Genomic DNA, 22,848 nt, shown 5'->3' with positions numbered 1-22,848 from the left:
CAGGATTTCCACTGGCTGAGTCCCTTCTACATAGCTCCTTATCTGTTGTTTTCACAGAAGACAAGCATAGTCACAAAGAGTTCCATAGCATTTAATTAAATATGAGAAGGTAACACATATTGTGCCCCCAAATGTTTAGCAGCTCTGTGAAATGTTCGTAATGCATGTGAAAGTACACAGTCCAACCCTAGTGATGTAGTGACAGATGGCTATTGTAAAGAACAACCCCAAGGAAGGCCACTGAGCTGACAAAACCGTCATCTGATTTGCATCATATACAGGTGTTGTTGAACGTATTCTCATCATCTGCCTGGCCAATTCTGTTTCATAGCCTTTCTAGAGGGGCATAGCCCATAGATGTTTCGAAGCAAAGTCTCATGGAACCAACACTGATGGGACAGGCTGGTAGAAAATCATCCAAACAAAATGGGCCCGCTACACCCAGAAATAGTGGTTTGTCTGAATTGTCATTTAAATTTTTTTTCACTTCATGCTACGTAGAGCTGTCAGTTTACATCTGATGCATACATTGCCTCTGAGCAGTAGCTTTTCTTTCTTCACGAAGTCCATAGGAGTTGTGTGGAACTAATTAGGAATCTTATATTATACAACATCCCTGAGTATACAATCAAGCATGAGCAGCAATAAGGTTTATCAGAGCACAATAAAATAAATGCCTTCCTCAATAGACACATATATACACATCAACTCAGACGATTCCATATGTCAAACAACACAAAAACACAGGATCTCAAAAGTCCTTCAGAATCTCCTCATTTCTTTCAGGAATTATCTGTATCAGCACACAAAACTGTGCCTTCCAGTCCAGGGTTGCGTAACTGACCTATGCTCTCTGTGGCCTAATTTTAGCATAAGTCAAAGAAGATGGTCATAAGGTAACAAATGCCTAGGTTGTGCATGACAATTTGAGTGACCTCTTCATGGATATTTGGCTCTCATTTTCACAAAAGATAAGGAATACCTGGCCATCTGATGCACATGTATCATTGGTCATTTCCATATCAGGAGGACTCTGCTTTTCCTCTGTGCAGATTTACTTAAATTTGGTGGAATTTTCCCTGAATGTCTCCAAGAGGACAGTTTCAATATGCCTCTATCACAGCATTTTGCAGCATTGTGAGAATTTGTTTGCAAGTTATTGATTCTTTATTTTAGAGTTTTTAAGTCTTATGTCCTCATATGTCTTAGATTCCCTGTGTCTAACACTACGGGGGTTATACAGCAACCTTTCTATAAGTGCTTGTCAAGGAGTCAAGGAGCTGAAAGAGAATGCTTATGAAAGTGCCTTGAACATCACACAAGCACTAAAGAAGCACAAGGAATTATTATCTTGTATATTCATTGCTCTTGACAAAGAGGAAAACACTTTAGGAAGTAAAACACTCATCTGAACAATAAAATGGTATGGTTATAACTGGCTCAACAGATAAAGACTACTAGTCTACAACTTAAAATACCATTCACTGAAGATACACCATAAAAAATAAGGTACAAATAAAAACATGTAGCCCCCTAAACAAAACAGAACAAGAAAAGGAAGAGAACTCAAGACATAAACAACTGCAGCTGACCTCAAACAAGGCTTTGCAACCCTGTGTGACCTCTGCCCTGAGTGATTCCACAAACAGTCAGGGTTGGGAGCCTCTGGGAGGCAGGTTTGCTCCCTCCCCGGAGTTGAAAATGTTTAGTCACCTTGTCTGGGTTTGAGCTCATCATTAGAAATTACTTTAGACTAAGAGAGGCCAGAACAAGTGTCCAATGTTAAGGATACGTCTCCTCTGTATCTGCAAGGATGTAGCCACAGTTGGCTCACTCACTGTATGTGGTTATAGCTGCTCCATGATGCCTGTAAGTCATGTTGAAGATTGTAGAGCTGGGGACAATTTAAGGATGCTTTTGAACAGGGGCAGTGTCAGTACTCACAGCTTCTTAGTCAACTGGGTTATCATCCAGGGACAATGACAGGTTGTTGTGAGATCATGGATGAATATATTGGGATGGTGGCAGCAAGATGAATTTGGTCTTGGTAGCCATTCATATCTTTAGCAATTCTGGATTTCAGATTTATCCTGTCTTGAGTATATTTGCAGAACAAAAAAATCAAACAGCACGTGTGTGTGTGTGTGTGTGTGTGTGTGTGTGTGTGTGTGTGTGTGTGTGTTTTACCTTGTTGGCTTTCTTTAGATCTGGCTGATCATAGAACTTCACCCACATGGAACTGTTTGTTCGCTACTTTCTTCCTATGGCTACTTGAATCAGGTGAACATACGTCTACATTTGTCTGAGTCAGTTCTGGTTTTTGCTTATCATTCTGGGGGTAATTCTTAGAACATTCTATTTCATTTTTCCAAGTGACCCAGGATGGAATAACACATCATCTTGTCACTCTGCTTGTCACTATTATTAATGTCATTTGGTACCCCAAAATGGGAGGATGCTTTTGGCCTTCAGATTTTGGCTCCACCTCTCCATGGGGCAATTTGTTCACGATACTTAACTCCTTAATTCTGTTTTATCATCTATATACAGGAAAATGATAACTGCTCCCATCTTCGAGCATTATTGTGAGAATCCAGTGCAGCAAGATATACAGAACACTTAGCACAGCATTGGATCTACAGTAAATTCTAATTCTTGATCTTTTTTTCCCTTGCTAACATCCTGCCTTCCTCATCACTCCATCCCCCCTTCACTCTTTATTTCATTCTTTCCTGCTTTGTGTTCTTAAATCATTGAATCATTGAGTCACCTGTAACCTCATGACCCAATCAACCTTTTAGAAGCAGAAGGCTCCTGTCTGAAGCTGAATGACCCTGAACCCTGGTGGAGTGGTTAAAGTGGTGTTTTAGCATCTTGTAGACTAAGTAATGTGGTCGCATGCTTTTTTCTCCTTTACAATGAAGAGAAAGCACTCTAGATTTTCCCTCTATCATCTTTGTTGACCATAACGGATTCAATCCCAGGGTTTCTTAAAATGGACTGGTTTTGATAGAAGCTAGACATGGTGATGTATGCTTCTTCTTGACCTGCTCCCAGTGAGGTGAGGATTGGATGTTCTGGGAGGACTGGGTTCAATATCAGCGCTTCTGATTGTGAAGGCAATGGAGGGATCTGTGGGCTGTGGGGGGTACCAGGACCTAGCAGGAGGTCATGGACCACATGAGGTCCACCTAGAACACTCTCTCTGACATCCTGGGACCTGGAGGAAAGGCAAGTAGGGGAATCACATGCACTGAAGTTCTCTGTTAGGGATTTGGAAGGCAGTTGTCGGAAAGTTTCTGGGGTGACAACTGTAACATTAAATGACCAGCTGGGGTCCTGAGCTCCTGTTCCACATTTCTGTTTCTCGGTCTCCTCTGGCTGTGGAGGGAAAATGTTTTGCAGAAAACCTTCCACTTCTTCTCTATCTTGAATGCCATCCACCCGATGAATCTGGCAGTCCAGGAAACTTTCGGGATTGAAACTCACATTTAAATTCTGCACAGGAAAAGAGAAGGCATTAGCACAACACTGGAGAGGTGACCTTTCAAACATTCCCATGAGGAATAGTCCTGAAGAAATCCCTAGCAAGTTCACCATACAATAACAGAGAATTATGTAGCTGTTTCTCAGTTGAATCTTACTCCAGAAGTGCTGGGACACTTCGGGTTGTGAAGTGACCATTACCTGTTCACTCCAACACTGGGAAGCTCACAGATTCTGAGGATTGCATCTCACTTTAGTTATCCCCCTTACAGGGAGCTGCAATCAGGATTTTAAGAACAATTTTAGTTATGGAATGAAGTCCAATTGTTCCTTATTCCCGAATATTATTCTTGAGTATGGGGATGCTACCAATGGATTGTCTCTTTACGTACCAGAAGCACTCACCTTCTTTGGTTTCTTACAGAGTTGTTCCAGCGTTTTCTTATGATCAGGAAGACTAGGCCATATCATAGGTTTAATCCTGAAATCAGAGGAAATTGACATGAAGAGCAGAGTGAGCCAGCACAGAGGAGTTTTCCACTGAATCATGGTCAGGAATTAGAAAAGTAGTTTTCTAGTTCTGACTCCTCCACGACTAGGTGGACGACCATGGACATGAGGCTGCTTTCTCTGGCCTCAGTGCCCTGTCTATCAAAGCAGGGGTTAGACTAGAGATCATTGTTACTCTATTCTGTGAATAGAATATCACATTGGTACATTGCTGAAAGAAGCACCAGAAGGAAGGAGGTAAGAGCTTTCCATGCAGTAGTTTTGCTGTGGTTATGAGATAAAATTTGATTTGGACATTTTCATTCAACATAGATGATGTGGTCTTTTTCTTTAGCGGCCTTTGTTTTTGTGCCCTCATTTAGGTGGCTGTGGAGAATGTTTTCCAGGTTATTCAGGGGCATCACTTTAAGGAAGTAGCATTCAAATTGGGGTATTTATAAGTTTGGAGATACATGGTTTTATGCTGAGGGCAACTGCCTAGACCATTAAGCAACTTAAGTGGTATGTATTTAAAGCATGGTTTTCACCATGAACCCAATATATCTCCTTGATGGGATAGAATACAAAAGTCTTGTGAGTTAGCATGATGAAGTCAGACTTCCAGTACATTTTACGTTTCAGCTACACTCCAGAAAGCTTTAGAAGTAAAGTGTGGGGAGAAAATGACCTTTAAAATTTCTTGTGCATCCAGTTTATATATTTTTGTCTCTTAGGAAATCAATTGTGGGAATTCACTGATATTTAAGAATGGGAGGGATTACCAGGCATTGTAGTTCCTGAAATGCCTAGTTCTCCATTGTAGTTTTCTCATCAACAAATGAAGAAGTCAATAAATTTGGACTGCCTGAAATTCCATAGAGTCACCCTCTTGATTAGTTGAAGAAAATCACCTTTTTTTCCACAACAGACATGCCAAGACAGCCAACAGAGCGACAAAGCAGAACCCCAGAATGCTGACAGTTAGTACAACAGGATCTATCTCCCCTGGAACACAAGGATACATCGTGGTTAGCATTCAGGAAGCATGCAGTGGGGTAGACATTCAGAATGCTCTGAGTTTATTTATTAATTAGGCCTTTTTACTGCTTCTTGATAACTCTTCTTCTGTAAACAAGATTATGTTCTATTTTCAAGGTCCTAACATTGGCTACTTGAAATGGAAAAGTGATGTAGTGTCAAGGAATAATCACTTCTTTCACAACTTCCACCCACGGGGGAAAGGGGCCAAAATAGAGTGGATCTGGGTTTTTCTGCAGTTACAGCAAGTTGTGGAGTGAAAATGGAAGCTGACGTGCAGAATGGTTCAAGGTCCGAAAGAGAAGATGTAGGTGTGGTATTCCTGTGTCCAGAGGCCTACCACATTTCATGGCTGTTTTAACTTCCAACAACCCAAGGGCAGGTCATCAATGAAAGTGTTCCCTACAGGGGACTTGGAGACAGCAGTCATTTAGATCCCAGTTTAAATTGGTGAATGGGAGACAAGAGTGTGGTATTTTGTTCTAAGTTATAAGTAGTTCTCAGGAATACTTAGGTTAGTATCACCACATAGTTTTCATCAATTCCTGTTGCAGACAACCCTCTCCCAGTGCTCTCTTGTTCCCCTCACACAAGGGGCAAAGGAAGTGTAAGGACGACATTGGGGAGTCCTGCGCTCCTTGTCTGTGCCACTAACCTCCCTCTCTCTGGGTTCCTCATACTGGATGTGCAAAGACTGCAGGCCACTGGAGCTCTCTGCAGGTACTCCTTACCTGGACTCTGAGTCTCTGCTGTCCTGAAATAGGTACTTGGGCTCCATTCACTCCAGAAGCCTCCAAAATAGTTGTAATTAGGGATGGATCGAACCTTAATCTCATACATGGCATTGGGCTTCAGCTTCCTTTGCAGGAGTGTCAGTCTCGTGCTGGATAAATTCACGTGCTAAAGAATAAAATGTGTCATTATACGGTAGGATGGGAAAAGAAGTGTCATTTTTCTCATAGAGTTGTTTTCCACTGGGGCAATGCCCACACAAGTAATGGAAGAAGGCTGAATCAAGGTCACGTGTGTGTACGTGTGCGTATCAGGGAGGGTGTATAGAAGGAGTGGCAGATGACTTGGGGCAGGTGCTATGTTTCTACACAGAGCCACATTGTACCACGCTGTGCTCCCACAAGAGTGATCGCAGCTCAAGCAGGCAGATGAAATAAACTGTTGCTCTTTGAGCTCCCCAAAAGTAAAACAGCCATCTGTTTTGTGTCTCTGGGGAACAGAAGACAGAAGGCCGTCAAGTGGGCTAAGAGAACCTGGATATTTGACTTTTCTTTTACATTCTTCCCTAAGCAGGTTGTAGGGATAGCCAGATCATAAAGAAAGAGGCTGAGTAATCCTCCAGATCACGAGGGGTTAAAACTCAGTGGCTTGAACCTTCAAGGGATAAAGCAAGCATTCTGGCTCCACGCTACCTTCCCTCTTATGGCCTTCACAAATCCCATAAACCCAACTGTGGTTGTGATTGGGTGGTGCTGCTCAAGGATGAGACCTCCAAATAAAGATCAATTTGGTCTCAGTGGAAACTGTTATATAACTAAACCAGGAATATTACAAAGGCAACAGACAGAGCAAAGAAATAATTTAGAGGTAGTACCGGATGGGTTAGACGGGACCTGCATTTTGTGGGGCTTGAATGGACACAGTATTGGAGCATCTTTCAGCAAGGGTACATTTCTGAAGAAAAAATGGTTTAGCCCTCTAGGGTTAAATGCACTTCTGGGGCAAGGAAAGCTAGAGCAGTGAGAAGTTTCAAGTAAGAGCAAACTTGGTTTACCTACCATCCAGTTGTCTTCATCTTTTTCCTGACGGTAGGCTACATCATGTATTAAACTTTTTACATAGTTTTTTTGCAAGTGTGATGTATTAAATGTTACCACAAAGTCATTTGCTCCTTCACGATAAAGAACTTTTATGTCAAAAGGAGGCTCAGGTTTAACTGGAAAGGGAGAAAAACAAAGAAGCTCTGTATAGAGGAGGAAATAAAGGCAGTTTTTAAAGTTGATCAACTTTGAGTTGCATTCTGATCCTAAGTCAGCGATTGGCTGTTTGGAAAGTGGCTTCTTTCTGGACTCCAATTCAGACTACATTTTCCAGCTTTCCTTGCACTGAGGCATGGTCTTGTGAGCAACGTGAGAGGAAGTGGTGCTTACCAACTCCAATTCCAGTCAGAAACCCTCCTGGGTGGTGCCACACATTGGAGATAGAGGAGTGTCATCTTCACACTAGGCTGTACTCGTATTGGTTGGAATCACTGTTATTCTCTGGTCAACATGCATGACCAAATGCCTAATGCCTCTTTCATACTATATTTGCTTTTAAAAAAGTTAAGATAATTGTTCACATCTAGAACTTCTGCTTTTGCCCTTATTTTATCACCTTATGTATATATGATTCATTTTGTATCTTATTTGTCCTCTGAAGATAAACATGCAAATAAAATATGCAAATTGTAATTTTATTTGAAAAATAATTAATTTTCTTTTTCAAGTACAACATGTGTATTCTAGGCCATTCAGGTTTGGCCATGCTTTATTTCTCAGCCTTAAGTCCCCTATGCAAGTTTTGAATTTAGGTAGGCCATGGTGCCCATTGCTTGGTCAAACACAAGTATAAAGACACTGTTTTGGACATGTTTAAAATTTAAGTCATTAGACATTATGTGAAGTAGATTGCCTTCTATGATGCTGTGACCATCATCCAATCTGTAGAAGGCCTTAGAGCACAGATTATGATTCCTTAAAGAAGAATCAGTTGTGTCTCAAGAATGTAAATCAGAAGTCTGGCCTTCCTGTCGTGAAGAACTCAAGGTCAAAACTGCAGTGTCTGTTCTTACCTGAACTGTCACAATTTCAGCTTGCCCTAAAGACTCCAGACCTACCAGTCCCACGCTGCAAGAGCCAATTCCTTAACATAAACTTCTCTCTCCCTCCCTCCTCTATCATAGACACACACACACACACACACACGCACCCCTCTACCTATTTATCATCTATCTGTATCTTCTCTCCACATCCACTGGTCTTCATTTTTTGTAATGCAGAAGGCATATTTCCTTTCCTGAGTGACTTGGTAATTTATCGAAGCATGCTCAGAATATGGTGGGGACATGGCCTAGAAGACGACCTGGAGCTCAGGAAAAGGGAGGTGAGGAAGGAGAGGGTGTGTGCCGGTGGATGACAGGAGACCCGACTCCAGTTAGCACTTGGCAGAGATCTGCTCTTTCCTCAGTCTGCGGATACAAGCCATCCTTACTCACAGCTGAGTGTGAAGTATCTCAGAACTTCCTCATAGGGTGAATTTTTCACTTGATAAGAAACTGCTTTGGAGATTTTGCTGTTAGATGACTCTTGCAAATTATCTTCCTGATTTGTTCAATATCAACATGTAGTTCAGATACAGTACTTTGTTATCCACATGATGACAAGCATGCCCCCATCTACAATTTCTTACCTATCTTGACGATTTCGATTTTTTTGCACACTATGTTCTTTTTCCCAAGCTTTACACATATTTTGCCACTGACAACCAGTAAGAATTCCTTTGTCTTGATGAAATAAAACTCTTCTTGTTTATTCAAATTCTGGCATCCTTCGTTCAAAAAGACACCACTGCAAAAGCAAAAAGCAAATTTGTCTTGTTTCAGGGAAGAATTTCTGTAAACAACAGAATAATAGCATATGTATATTTTAGTTGTATGACCTGAACTCCACTCATTAGCATATGAGTGGGTAGGTCTATTCAAGACAGGGAGACTATGAATTAAAATAATGTGACTTCTTGTTGCTTGTACATTCAGTGATGGTTTACTCAGGAATTAGATGCAATTAAATGTGAAACAGTTAAAACATGTTTGTTGCAATCACAGTAAGTTTCTGATTTTTTAATAACTGATCATTGAGACACATTGTTTAGAGAGGAAGATAGTTGTTTTATACTGTTATCTTGAAGGATAAATGGAGATGTTGTAAATAATAATGGAGATGCCAAAATAAGGATTAAAAGTAAAAATAAAATAGTGCAAAAGGTTAGATTCACACAGCTTGTACCTAATGAGTCATTTAACAAATTTCCATAGGTAAGTTTGATGGATAGGTTCTGACATGATGAGTCGAGAAAATAAATACATGAATCATCAGTATTTAGAGTGTAAGAGGGTAGATCATGCACATCATGCAGATTCTGAAAGTGCAGGGGAATTTAAAAGTGCATGGCAATGCATGAAATTACTTAAACATAATGAAAACGTTTCTTACAAGCTAATAAAATGAATCCACATAGAACTAATATTTCAATAGTCCTATTTCTTTTAAAGTAATTAAATTTATTATTAATACACTACCCTACAAATGATCCTATTTCTGATGGTTATATATTGGTGAATTTTATTAAAAGTGTAAGAAAGAAATGGTAAAATATTAACCAAATTCTTTTAGATAATGGAAGTCGAGTGGACTCTGACCAATTTATTTTCTGAATTTAGCTTAATGTGGCAAATTATTACAGAGAAGAAACTTATAGGCAAATTTCCCTCAAGAATAGTTTCTCAAGAAAACATCACCACACTGTGACAAAGGAGTATATATTCCAGGAAACCCACAGGTTTGAACATTTGAAGATCAATTGATCATATTTACCACATTACCCAATAAAAGATATAAATAATCTGGTCATCTACAAAGGATACAAAGATGAAGATATGAATGCTAATTATTACCCTAAGGTTATGAGAAAACAAGGATAGACAGTTAATTGCACTGTTTCTACTCAACACTGTCTCAGAGATTCTACTCTACTTGTATAAGATAGAAGAAGTGAATAACAGATATTCATACAGAAAATAAAGAGAATTCATTTCTTTATATACAACATGTTTGTTCATATGGAAAATTATAAATAATTTCCAATACTACAAGATTCAATAAAGTGTAGTTATCAAATCCATTACACTGAAAGTCAATTATATTTCCTTAGTTTAACACAAAAAATTTGGATATTGAAGTTCAAAATGGACAGTTCCATTCATGATATCAATGAAAGTATGCAAATATTAGAAACAAAGCCAATAACAGATGTTTAATGTCTTTGTATTGAAAATTGCAAAACATTGTTGAGGGATAATAAAGGAAGTTTAAATTCATGTGTAACCAAATTCAGTATTGATAAGACAGAATTTGCATATATGTATGAATATGTATTTTTATAGATATAAATATATACACATATATGTATATATATACTCACAGATATATATACACACATATACATATAATATTAACCAAAATGGCATCAGGGCTTAAACAAGTGAAAGACTGATTCTGAAGTTTCTGTGAAAATACAGGAAACTCACAACACACTGAAACAAAAAATACCTTGAAAGACATAGAATAAATATGGGTGACTTTGATTACATAATTTCAAATTTACCTTAATGCCATGATAATTAGGATAATTCAATGCTGACATAAAGATATATATATTAATTAAAAGGACTAGAGAGTTCAGAAATGGATTCATAAGGGCAGTTGATTTTATGTGCAGATAACCAAGAAATACAGAGGAAGAACAGAAATTTTTTTTTTACAGTAAATTTCTCAAAAACAGTGGTGTGTAAATTTATGGAAAGTATGAACTTCAATTTCATGTTTTATAGGTTAATTGGATATGTGCTACCAATCTAGATATGAAGTGTGAAACTGTGAAATATTTAGAAGAAACTACAGGAAAATACTTTCCCAACTTTGGTACCAAGCAAAAAAATGTCTTCGTAATGACACGAAGAGTACTAAACACGAAAAAGCAGCCAGTATTGCGATGCAGTACTGCTGGATCCCACACAGCACTGGCTTGAGCACCTGCTGCTCAACTTGCTCATCAGCTCATTGATACTGTACCTGGGAAGGCAACAAAAGCCCAAGCACTTGTTGGATCCTGGCACCCATGTGGGAGACTCAGAAGAGCCCAGCTCCATCCACTGTGGCAATTTGGGGAGCAAACCAGTGGATGGAAGATTTTCTCTCTTTCTTTGTCTCTTTTTCTATAATTCTGTCTGTCAAATAAATTTTGAAAAACCATAAGAAAATAATAAGACATGTTGAAATTCATTGAACTAAAAAAATCGCTCTTGCTTATGTACCAGTAAGAAAATCAAATGAGTTACAACTGACCAAAAATATAACATACAGATGTGAAAAAGGAGTTGTTACCAAAATATATAAAGTACTCATATCTATCAGTCATAATAGGACAAGTAACTCATGATTTTTAAAAAAGATTTACTTATTTTTATTGGAAATTCAGATTCATGGGGGAAAGAGAGACAGAGAGAAAGATCTTCTATCTGTTGATTCACTCCCCAAGTGGCTGCAATGGCCAGACCTGAGCTGATCTGAAGGCAAGAGGCAGGAGCTTCTTCTGGATCTCCCACATGGGTTCAGGGTCGCAAGGATTTGGGCCGTCCTTGATTGCTTTCCCAGGCCACAAGCAGGGAGCTGGATGGGAAGTGGAGCAGCTGAGATATGAACCGGTGCCCACAGAGGATCCTGGCGCGTGCAAGCCGAGGACTTTAGCTACTAGGCTAATGCACCGGGCCCTTCACTCATGAGTTTAATAGATACTTGTCCAAAGGAGCCATACAAATAGCTATAGAAAAATATAAAATTATTTACTTGAAAAATGCAAATTTAAATCATAAAGATACTTTTAAGTCCATACTTTAGAAATGGTGCATCATTCCCATACATTGTTGGTAGGAGTATAGAGTAATATCATCTTTCAAAAAGTTTGGAGTGATTTCTTACAGCTAATTACACAGCTATTCCATGATGCGGCAATTAGAACCTCAGGTTTTACCTAGGAGGACTGAAATCATACATTCATAATCTAAATTTTACACAGCAGTTATCAGCAACTTTAAAAGGTGTTAGTCTGAAACTTGGAAAAACAGATGTCCATCCAGTGGAGGAAAGGATTAAATATTTCCGGTATACTCAGAAACCAAAGAGGAGGTACAATCAAGTATCAGTACAAACTAACCCATTTTGCCAAATGCAAGAAGTCAGAAAACAATAACCAGTGTGCTTCTACATAGAAGAACAATCAGAAATTGGCCAAACAAGCAGTGATGGGATTCAGAGTTCTGATTGCTGCACGGGTGTGAGAGAATTGACTGTAAGGGGACCTCGGGGACCTTTCTCAAGGGTGAGAAATGACTGATGTGAGGCTTATGGGTCATGCACCTTTCTCAAGGCTCTCTTTTTACCAATGTAAATATTGCTCTACAAGTGAGCTATCATCAAAAAAGAAAGCAAAGGAAACTAAAGGGAGTGCAGTAAAATGAAAGAGGTAATGAAAACATATGTTCTTGCTGTAAAAATAAACAATACTGAATAAACGTGCAACTATTGCTTTCCCTTCCTTCTTCAGATTTCAATTTAATTTCCTTCTCCTGTGATTACTATCATTACCAGGCTTCACTCCCCCTCCCGACATGCTCCTTACACTGAGTTGAATAGTTCTAAAAGGAAATACAACTGGGTCAAGCTAGAAGTGGAACTCTTGGCAGAAAAAATAGAAACAGCCTGTGTATAAATTTGCTCACATGAAAAGGTTCCTTCTCACTCATCATGTATCATGAGTGTGTTTCAGGAAGGCTCTGTGCTAACAATAGCCCCGAATACGTGCTGGTTTTCTCTGGTGAAGTGGAGGGGTACACACATCCCTCTGCATGCATTTGAGTGTATTCTAGCATGGTTTGTGGACGGAAGGAGGAACATGTCAGTGAGGCTTTGGGTGAGCCTGTAGGTGCTCCCATAACCTGAACTACAGACGTTTCCACCCGCGTGCTCTTGTAGTCTTTGACTGCTTAAGCTCCTGCCATCATGCAAACTAGTGACTGGTGAAGAATCTTTGATTATTTGTTAGATGCTTTTGTTTGTAATAATACATTTCTTAAAATTGTATCTCTAAAATAGAATTTTTCTTAATTGTTATCTCTTAGGCTATGCAGTTCTTCAGGATCTGAAGAGTTTAAGTGTGTGTGTGTGTGTGTGTGTGTGTGTGTGGTGTGGTGTTTTTTCTAGAGGATTGTGTCCCTTATTGAGTAGAAGAGTTTTCTTGCTTGAAACAGAGCAAAAAGAAAAAGCAAATTTTAAGGTAAACTAGATGGATAACAGGCAATGAGCGTGGTAGGAATGTCATGTGGAGAGTTCTAAAGATGGGGAGCTTGTTGTGGCCGAAGACTGACAATCCAAGGGCAGAGCTAGGGACAGGTTCCCATTTCTGAATGTCAGGTAAGCATGTGATGCAAAGAAGCTGGGGGCAATGCCTTTTATTCCAACCGGTGGGTTCAGAGTATGTTGGTAAGTATCAAGTTGTAGGTCTGTAGCAAGTTTCTGGAACTGCCACGAGTTTAAGATCTAAAATGGTATTCTTGGCTCATTTTCACTTTTCAGGGAGTGAAATTAATGAGAAACTGTTGTTAGGAATCACCATATGGCATCTTGTGAGCCTGGGCCCTGATACAAGTGCTCTTGAACTGCAGGAACTGCTTGGTGTGGGAGACGAAGACAAAGCCTGTGGGCCAGACAAGGCAGAGCCACTTTGAGCTACTGACCTCTGATTCTGGTAATTGGAGGAAAGCTTAATGTTGGCCCATGGGTAGGCTAACTCAGTGTATCCAATTTATTTCAACTGAATTAAATCAATTTAATTGGTTTCTGACTGTGTGTTGCTAGGGTTAGGAAAGTTCCAAGGCTGCACAGCCACTACCAGTAGGTGGTTGTTTAACATCTGAAATGTGGCTAGTCCAAATGGTGATGCCATGTGTCAAGTAAACACTAGATTATAGTAGGAAAAAATACAAAATCTCAATGTTTCTTTATTCCTATTGCTTTCTTAAAGCTTTATTTATTTATTTATATATTTGAAAGGTCCAGGGGGCACAGAAAGGGAGAGACAGGGAGGGTCAGCTGTGGTTTCATTCCCCCCAAATGACTGCAATAGCCGGGGGGGTGGGGGGAGACTGAAACCAGGAGCCAGGTGTTCCATTCTGGTATCCCACATGGATGGCAGGTAACAAAAACAAGAGAGGTGCCTCCAACTTCAGAACTAAGATTTCACTCCCCATCTGACAAGAGCAGCCGTGTGTCTGCTGCACCTGCTTTTGTCCCTGTGGGTTCAGAGACATCAGATTTTTTTTAATAAACTAACCAATATAAGTCACCCAAGAAAGATAAATATATATTCTCTTGGAGTTGTGACAATCAATGCACAGAGTGAAATAAGCATAATCTCTATGAGTGAACGCACTCATAGGATACTGAAAGTATCCTGGGGATTAAGCATTGTATATAGCAACAATGCAAACTCATGAGCAATAGGATTGCCATTTTCAATTTAGTTTACTTTCATTATATGCAACTTTATTTTTTTCTCCTCCCTTTACTTGCTATGTCATGCTATCTTTAAGTACTGCAAAGTTAAGTTTGTTACTATGAAATGAATGAGTATGTTATTGCAATCATTTAGGAAAAAAAAGACAAAGTGAAACAGAGAGGTAAAAAGGGGAAAGGGAGGGTGGAGTCCTTATGCTTATACATCTGCATCATGCAAAAAATGTGAAATTTACTCATTTTATAGAAATTAGAAATAAAAAGTTAAAAAATTACCGATAGGCAACAGTACAGCTTTATGAGGAATGCATCTATACACTGAGCATATTTGGCATATTTATATGTTGGCCAGCTCAAGATATCCAGGGTTTTTAAATGTTAGTCAAAACTAACCTTTCTTCTTCTTCTTTTTTTTTAATTAACCACATAGAAATCAGAAAAAAATACCTCTGCTCTTCAAAGCAACAAATTCCCTTGGTTTTGCTTTTAAATTTACTGAATGACTTTTTGACTATATTTTTAATGAAAATCAAACTGTACTGAGAGGATTCAAGCATCAGTTGCAGACACCTATCCTGTGCCAGCCTCTGCCCGCTTCTTCCCAGGCACACGCCAGTTACTACCATCAGAGAGGGTAGATACCTTCCTGGCCCACAAAGATAGTTAGGTGTTGCTATGAGGATTCTAGCCTTGGTGCCTTTTCCTGCACTTCTGCTTTGTCACTGAAGGCACCTGAGAGCTTGCTTGAGTTTTGAGGAAAGAGAAATTTTCAGACCTCCCAGTCAAGGGGGACTGATATGGATCTGCAATCTAGCAAGCCTCTCTTTCCCCTCCCTCTCCCAGTAGCGTTTCCTGTAGCTCTTGTGGCCAGGATGAACATTTGATCTGCATGACAGCTGTATCCCATGGGTACAAAGTAGCTGACATGAGCTCAGTTGACCTAAATACATCCCTGAAATCCACTGGGTACACAATGCTTCAGTTTCTAGCCCTGGGAGACGAACTGTAGCTCCAGCTGAACTGTAAATTCGTTGCTTTCTAAAAATGGTTCTTGGAAGTCTTATTAACAAACCTACCTGTTAACGACTTCATTGGCATGCATTATGTTCAGAAAATTCCAATTTCTTCTTTATGAATTTACGCAAGCAGGAAAAAAATGCAATAATAAAGATAGCTTCACTGTGGAAGAAAAAAATAATCTAGCCAGCAAATACAGTACTGTGTATAATCAAATTATTGGAGATAAATTGCCTGCTGTGAGCATAGAAGGGGCAGGAACTCCTGCACAAAACAACACTTGTGAAAAGCAGTCCAAGCTTATTATTTTTACACTAACAACATATCTTGAGATAATCACTTTTCAGCTGAAATATCTGATTTCAACTGCAAAACTGGAAAGAAGGCTTTGCATACACTAAACTACAACAGGTACAATCAGAATACTGAATAAAAGAAGTGGCCAAATTTGTTTAAGTGGGCAAGGAAGTGGTTAAGTCCGTTGTGAATGAAAGTGGATAGAAAGGTCAGCCTTGGCTTGGAGGAGAAAAACCACAGGGGTCATAGCCATCCACCCAGCAAGTGGTTGAAAACCCAAAGTCAAACCTCTGTGGGAGGTCTCCTGAATGAGGTGTTCAACTGTTTTAGCATTGTTTGGCTGCAGCCTAGAACTCCGTAGTTTTCTTTTTAATGACATGTTTTGCCCAAGAACGTGCGTCTCAAAAGTGAACTAGCAGAGATAGTCCAGTTTATGACTCTATTTATTCAATGCTGACCAAAGGAAATACTGCATGAATTGGTGCGGCAAGCACCCATAAATGAACTTAGGATGGAACTCAGGGCTTGTCCGAACTACCTATTGTGGGAAAAAGACCCGGGTGTCTCGGAATGAAAGAAGTCCTATTTTGCTGCTGCTGGTGGATCTTGACTCACTTTCCCTGCTAGTAAACTAAAAATCAGGTCATCTGATACAAATTTGGAGATAGCCACGAGTAGTTTATCAAGCTAAGAGATAGTAACCCCTGGCAACTAGAGATGACATATGGAAGGGAATATTAAATTCCCCGAGCTTTTTACCATTCATAATCTGGGGATTTCCCCCCCCCTCTCTCTCTCTTTTTTTTTTTTTTGCCTTTTCTGTGAAGCTTAGTGAGACAAAGGGCAACACATTCCAGGAATGTTTTGGAAAATCTACATTGAGAAGATCCTCTGAACTGACAGTTCCAAGAGGCAGGGTGTATGTGTAGTCACAGAACTACGGGTATCTCTTCTCCATTACTCACTACACAGTGGATGATTATTCTGAGTGTTTGCATGCATGAAACTATTTAACCATTGCAACCTTCTTGTGGAAACTCAGGCCATTTTACAAACAGGGAAAGTGAGGCTTAGCTACGGTACATAATTTCCTTTAGGTCCAAAAACTGGTGTTGGGATTATAAATCTCCCTCTAACATGATACTTGGAGATACGCAATTGTCTCATGTTGGGCAAATAAATAAAATTCCTGAGAGATGTAATCTAGGAGAACCAGGGTTTTGTTTAACCGTTACTATGAAGTCAGGTGGGATGTGACCTCTCCAATACTAAGCATCACTTAGCTATAGTCTTCAAATCTGAGAGATGAGCAGTGAGAGTTGCTCTGTTTCAGTCTTAGTGAAGGTCAAGCAGTTTCAGGAGGTTTCTGAGAACGTGTAGGGTTTAAATATTTATAATTAGACCTCATACTTCTTCCTTTACCGCTATTGTCAAGACCACAAGGAAAGAACAACAGAATTTCTCAGCATCCATTGCCACCATCATTTCTCACCATATTTCAAATTCCAGGTCGGTGCTGTTGATGTCTGGGTCATCAAAGCTACAATTCAGCAAGTGCTGAAATCCGTCCACCTCCAGCTGGCTGTAGCAGGAGAACGCATACTCATCTGCTTCGGCGTCTTCCAAGTCTCCTGGGGAGGAAGACACGTGCAGTGACCATGAGGCCAGTCAACAGCACCTTTTGAAACCTGATGCGTCATTGAAACAGCAAGAAGTGGTTACATTTTCACTGAAGAAAAGCCCAGGATCTAATAAATGAAAAAGCTGCTTACATAGTTGAAAAACAAAATGAAAATGCTCCATGAGTGCAAAGCTTAGTGATAAGCAAGATAAATGTTTAATCATAGTTTAAAAAAAATCTGCAAATATTTTTGAATAGTTCTGCCATTGAGTTGGGGCAGTAGAGCTAGAAACGGGCTCTGAACAGACTCTGCTTAGCTGGACTTTCTTGTGCTATAGTTATTACCTTCAAATATTTGTATACTCCAAATAAGAAAATTTTAATTTCAACCATTTATATGATATTTAATCTAATCATCTTTTTCTAAAAAGTTTAAAAAATTTTGATTGGAAATGCAGATTTATAGAGAGAAGGAGATACAAAGAGAAAGATCTTCCATCTGCTGGTTCACTCCTCAAGTGGCTGTAACAGTAGAAACTAAGCCTGTCTGAAGCCAGGAGCCAGAGCCTCGTCTGGGTCTCCCACAAGAGTGCAGGCTCCCAATGCATGCTTTCCCAGGTCACAGGCAGGGAGCTGGAGGAGAAGTGGGCAGCCGGGATATGAACTGATGGCCTTTTGGAATCCTGGTGGCTGAAAGGCAAGTATTTAGCTACTGAGCCATCATGCCTGGCCCTCTAATTATTCTTTTTGAGAGACTGAGAAGTGGGGGGGGGGGGGGGGGGAGGTTGAGAAAGAGAGAGAGAGAGAGAGAGAGAGAGAGACCTACCTGCTGGTTTACTCCCCAAGTCTCACATGACTAGGCTGGATGGAACTGGATCCAGGAACAGTTAACATTCAAATCCCCAGTATGAGTGGCAAGAACCCAACTGCATAATCATTTATTAGAAGCTGAATGAGGAAACAGAGTTGGATCTGGGCATTGAACCCAGATATTCCAATACGAGGCACTTACTCAAATAGGCTAAATGCCTACTCACTACTCTAATCTTTGACTTCATTATTAATCTTCCCAGATATTTTTCAAGTTAAAGAAGATGATAACTATCTGATGGCCAGAAGATCACATTTTTAGGGGCCCTTTTTTCTTGCCTGAGAAAAGCATCCGAGCTGAAAGTAGCATTGAAAATCTCCATTGTGTGACTATGTAAGGCAACTTTGCTATGAATGCTACAAATACCGCTTTATCTTACAGACTCTTCTGTTGTAGATAATATGTCTTATAGATTCCACCAAGATTCTGGAAGAAAGTGAGAAGCCAGCTATTTTTCTTCCATAGCTACTTTTTGTAAATTGCTACCTGTCAAAGATAGTACTTGACTTCTTAAGCAGATTTGGAAATACACATTTCACATGTGTATTTCACAGTACTTAATACATAATTGAGGCTGGAAAAATCCTTTAGTAAATATGCTCCAAATAAGACCTAGATGACCATGGAGTAGGCAATTCTAGTAGTAGAAACCATTATTATGAACCTATAATTGCTTTCATCCATTTTGGTTCATCAATACTAAATTCCACTCTTCCAAGGCTTTAAAATGAGAGCAGAACATACCCAAACTGAACCCCAGTTGAGTGTCCTGAAGGGTATGGGCTGTCAAGCAACTCTTATATACTTAAATAACCCACTTGATCTGCTTATGAATGGGCCATTCAATTGAACGACAGGTTGTTTCAATTAAATCAAATCTCCAACAGCTAGAGCTAGATGAGAGCTGTGGGCACTGCTCTCAACCACCAACATTTGTACTTCTGGCCATGTCAAAATCCATCTAGTTCTCAATTCTGCTACCAGAAATAAACAGGACACGGTTCTTCTGATGATAGTGTTAATATAACCCTTCATTTAGAACTTGTCTTTCAAAACATGCCCATGCAAGGCCAACAAACTAGGTGTCCTGCAGAGTGTGTGTGTGTGTGTGTGTGTGTGTGTGTGTGTATCAGGTTTGGCTTCAAAAGATGGGTACTATACACTTTCTGTAATTGGTCTGATATTATATTTTGGCTCCAACTTTGTATCCTGAAAACACTCAGATGTTTCTGCAGTTCTGATATATACAACTTGAAAGACCTACAACTTTCTGGTTGGCATAGCATCTTTTCTGCTCATCCAATAAACAGCTGTGCCCTACAGTACTAGATTATTTTTTTCTAAACAAGACTATTTCTAGTAGCTGTTTAGCAAAATGTGCCTTCAGTGGCACTCCACAAATGGAGTTTGCCCAAACATAGTTCTGTAAGAAGTGTGTGTGTATGTGCGCATGTGTATTTTAAGTTATTGGCATTGTACAAGCTTTTTAAGCCCTGGCTGTGAATTTGATTTTGAACAATTATGGCTAAAAACAGTTTCTTGGTCTAGAGAAGATAATTAAAGTTATGTAACTGTGTAAGCCTTAACGGTGGGATGTTTTATATGTAGATGTTGTTGTTAAACATGGGGACTGTTCCCAGGTACAGATATGAATCATAATTTAAGATGGATATTAGATGGGATTATGACAGCTCTGTGGTGCTAGATTTGCTAGTGTGTGATGAGAAATCAGGACAAGCTGTAGAGAAGTCTCTGTTTTGATGTAATGGAAAAATTTTTGACACCAAGCCTTAAAATACCCAAAGGGAGCAGATGCTCACCTCATTCACACAATCAGGAAGCTCCCTGCAAACTGCCCCTGTAAAAGAAAAGACCCCTTGGAGTAGGGGTATTTAGTGAGCCCAAGCAGGGTCAAGCCCCAGCAGCACCGCCAATCAGGAGATACCATTTCACCTTTATATCAGTTCTTAAGGAAGGGATTTGGAGTCTAGGGTCAGACTTCCCTGGATTGTTAGATGTCTATGTTCAATGGCCCATGCTTTGCTTGACAACTCCCTACCTGAAGTTACTGCATAGGATATTCGTCAACTGCTTCTGAGGCTTATGGTGGGGGAGACGAGGCAGAGAATAAGTACACTGTGTTTAGAAGAGGTAAGAGTCTAGTATATAGATAGATAGATTATATTTTCAACAATTTGTAAAATTGCCTGGCATTTGGCAAGGAGAGTATTCTCCTTGATGTGAACTGATAAGAGTTTAAGTTCTGCCACTCCTACTGTGTGGCCCTAGTCTTCTATCAGGTTATTTAACCTCCTTGTGTCCCAGTGTTCTTATGTGAGAACTCACAGTATGAAATACCAATGAATGGATATGTATAGCCTTAACTTAGGACACAGTAAGCACTCAATAAGGGTCAGCTATGACTATTATCATAACTTTTAGAAATAAGTGTTTTAAGGGTAAATAAAACTTTTAGTTCTAAAATACACATGTACACCTGAAGTTCTTTTAAAATAGAAGTCTGTGTCAATTGATGGTAAAATCATTGCCATCTTGAAATTACATAGAACTTCTGAATAGTGAGTTTGGCTGTTCTTTAAATGCTCAACCATGAATATTTTAAATTTTTAAAATATTTAACCAACATCAATGTTTAGATAAATATCTATGCATATTTATCCATTAATGTTTAAACCTTTTGGAATATGATCTTAAACAGTATAGTATGGTTTAGAAGTTTTCCTACTGAGTAGAATTGGTTGATTAACAGCTTAAAATGTTTGAACTTCAAAAAAATAATAAATCCTTATTCATTTGTAATTATCACAGAACTAACTTTCAAAAGTAGTAGCTAATTATGTTGTGAATTCCTGACATATAGAGCTGGAGGAGTATTTTGATGTAAGCATATGGATAAATAGTTCTTTTAAAACAGATTCTCTAAAAATATATGAAATCTAAAATTTGAAGAGAAAAACCCTGGTTTTCAACAAGAATTCTTGTTTCTTCCAAAAATAGTATGACCTTCAGGGAGAAATAGCAGGAATATATTATATCATAAAAGTGAAACTTTCGTGCCCTGCCATGTCTCTGTCTTTGGGCAAACACAAGGTGAGACTTCATGTAATGAGCATGTCCCTGGTCTGACTCACACCCGGTCACCATGTGAAAAATGTCAATGCTCGGACAGCTCCCTTGAGAAGAAAATGTAAGAGTTTTCCATATTTGGTAATTCTTAAAGACATTGACTTAAAATATCAGAGCTGAGAAAACATGTCTAAGGAAACATTTTAAAAGATAGACTCTGAGTCATTAACTTGGTATGTTTGACACTTTTAAAGTGAAAAGATCTAATTTTCAGGACCTAAGTGGTAGCCCAAGTTCCTAGTAGCTCTTCAGGTTGCTGGCATTTTTGTCTATAGATCAAATTTAACTATGTATACATTAAGAGCTCAAGGTCTGCTTCTAGGTGCCAAGAATTTTAAAGACTCCCAACAAGAATTATTACATGTGATAAATCCTTTGATAAGAAGGCAAAGAAGTGTGTTTCAATGAGAGAAAACTCCCAGACCTTTCTCTATTATTTACTAAGGATTTCACACGAATCTATTGAAAGTAAACTATGTTGAAGAAAGTTTCAAATATTTATTGACTGCTTTTAGATGCTGATTTTAAGTGCTGAGGATACGGTACTAGTCAACATAGAAAAAGTTATCAATTCTAAACATTATTATACCACGAAAGTGAAGCTTTTGGGGATCTCTAAATAAGAGTCTAACAAAACACATCTTGGTTTCTTGACAGAATAAAAATATCTGAGGGATTTTCCAAACAGCATAGTGACAGACTTTATATGGATGTTCTTTTCGTATTAGCAGAGGCAGTAGCCTACCTGTGAGACGCACAGTTTGAGTGTCAAACACCTCCCTTCTTGATACTTCTGAGGCCTTGTAAGTCTCCCATCATAGCAGCTCCCAGCCCTTGTCTTGATGGTTAGTGCATATACAATGACTGAATATGTGGCAAGGCCCAGACTCTACCAACCCATTACCCAACTCAGATATGTTAGAGAAATGAGTAATCCAAAACATGTAGAAAAGATAATCCAAAGTCCTTAAGAAAAGTTAGAAATGACTCACCATTCTGAGCATATCCACTCTCTCCAGAAACACCTTGAATTAAGTAGAAAACCAGACCAAGTGCTGTACCTAGAATTGTCATTCTGAGAGAGAGACACAGAGGAGAGAGCTGACTTGTGGCCCTGCGTGCACAAATGAATGAGCCTAGGGGAAGGAGGAGGCTTAGATCTACAGCTCTCTGCTTAGTTAACCACACTCAGGGGGAAGTATAAACACTGCTTAAAAGAAGGCGAGCTTCAGAAACAGGAAGTCTCAATGGAAGTACTGCTGCTGTAAGCAGAGTCAGAGATGAAGAACTTACAATGGTTTAAATTATTGCACTTCTCTAAGCCCAGTGTTCCTGTGGCTCTCAAGCTTTCTATGTTCTTTGGTCTGAAGGAACAGATGCAAACTTACGCTGAAGTCATCTCAGGCAAAAGCCCACTTTAAAAGAATCAGAAACAAAATCTAAATCCACAAAGCTTACCCATTCATACTTCTAGGGATGAG

General features: G+C 39.3%; 1 protein-coding gene across 2 annotated transcripts; it reads right to left on the bottom strand.

Moving 5' to 3' along the window:
• Positions 1-75: 75 nt before the first annotated feature.
• Positions 76-22,641, bottom strand: IL7R (interleukin 7 receptor). Of its 2 annotated transcripts, XM_040977462.1 has the most exons (9): positions 20,041-22,353; positions 17,221-17,359; positions 15,491-15,593; positions 8,476-8,633; positions 6,804-6,961; positions 5,745-5,913; positions 4,887-4,980; positions 3,892-3,967; positions 76-3,498 (listed from the first exon to the last, which is right to left on the bottom strand). In XM_040977462.1, exons 3-9 carry the CDS (start codon positions 15,514-15,516, stop codon positions 2,935-2,937), a joined length of 1,245 nt encoding a protein of 414 aa, XP_040833396.1. In that variant the 5' UTR covers positions 15,517-15,593; positions 17,221-17,359; positions 20,041-22,353; the 3' UTR covers positions 76-2,934. The 2 variants fall into 2 exon arrangements, with proteins under 2 accessions (XP_040833396.1, XP_040833395.1); XM_040977461.1 differs by lacking the exons at positions 15,491-15,593; positions 20,041-22,353 and adding an exon at positions 22,360-22,641.
• Between the last annotated feature and the right edge of the window lie 207 nt (positions 22,642-22,848).

Source organism: Ochotona curzoniae, unplaced genomic scaffold (genome assembly GCF_017591425.1).
Source record: "Ochotona curzoniae isolate NIBS_2020 unplaced genomic scaffold, NIBS_Ocur_1.0 contig_2754, whole genome shotgun sequence".
NCBI lineage: Eukaryota > Metazoa > Chordata > Mammalia > Lagomorpha > Ochotonidae > Ochotona > Ochotona curzoniae.
Note: the sequence above shows the minus strand (reverse complement) of the source record. Positions and strands in the feature narration are given on the sequence as shown.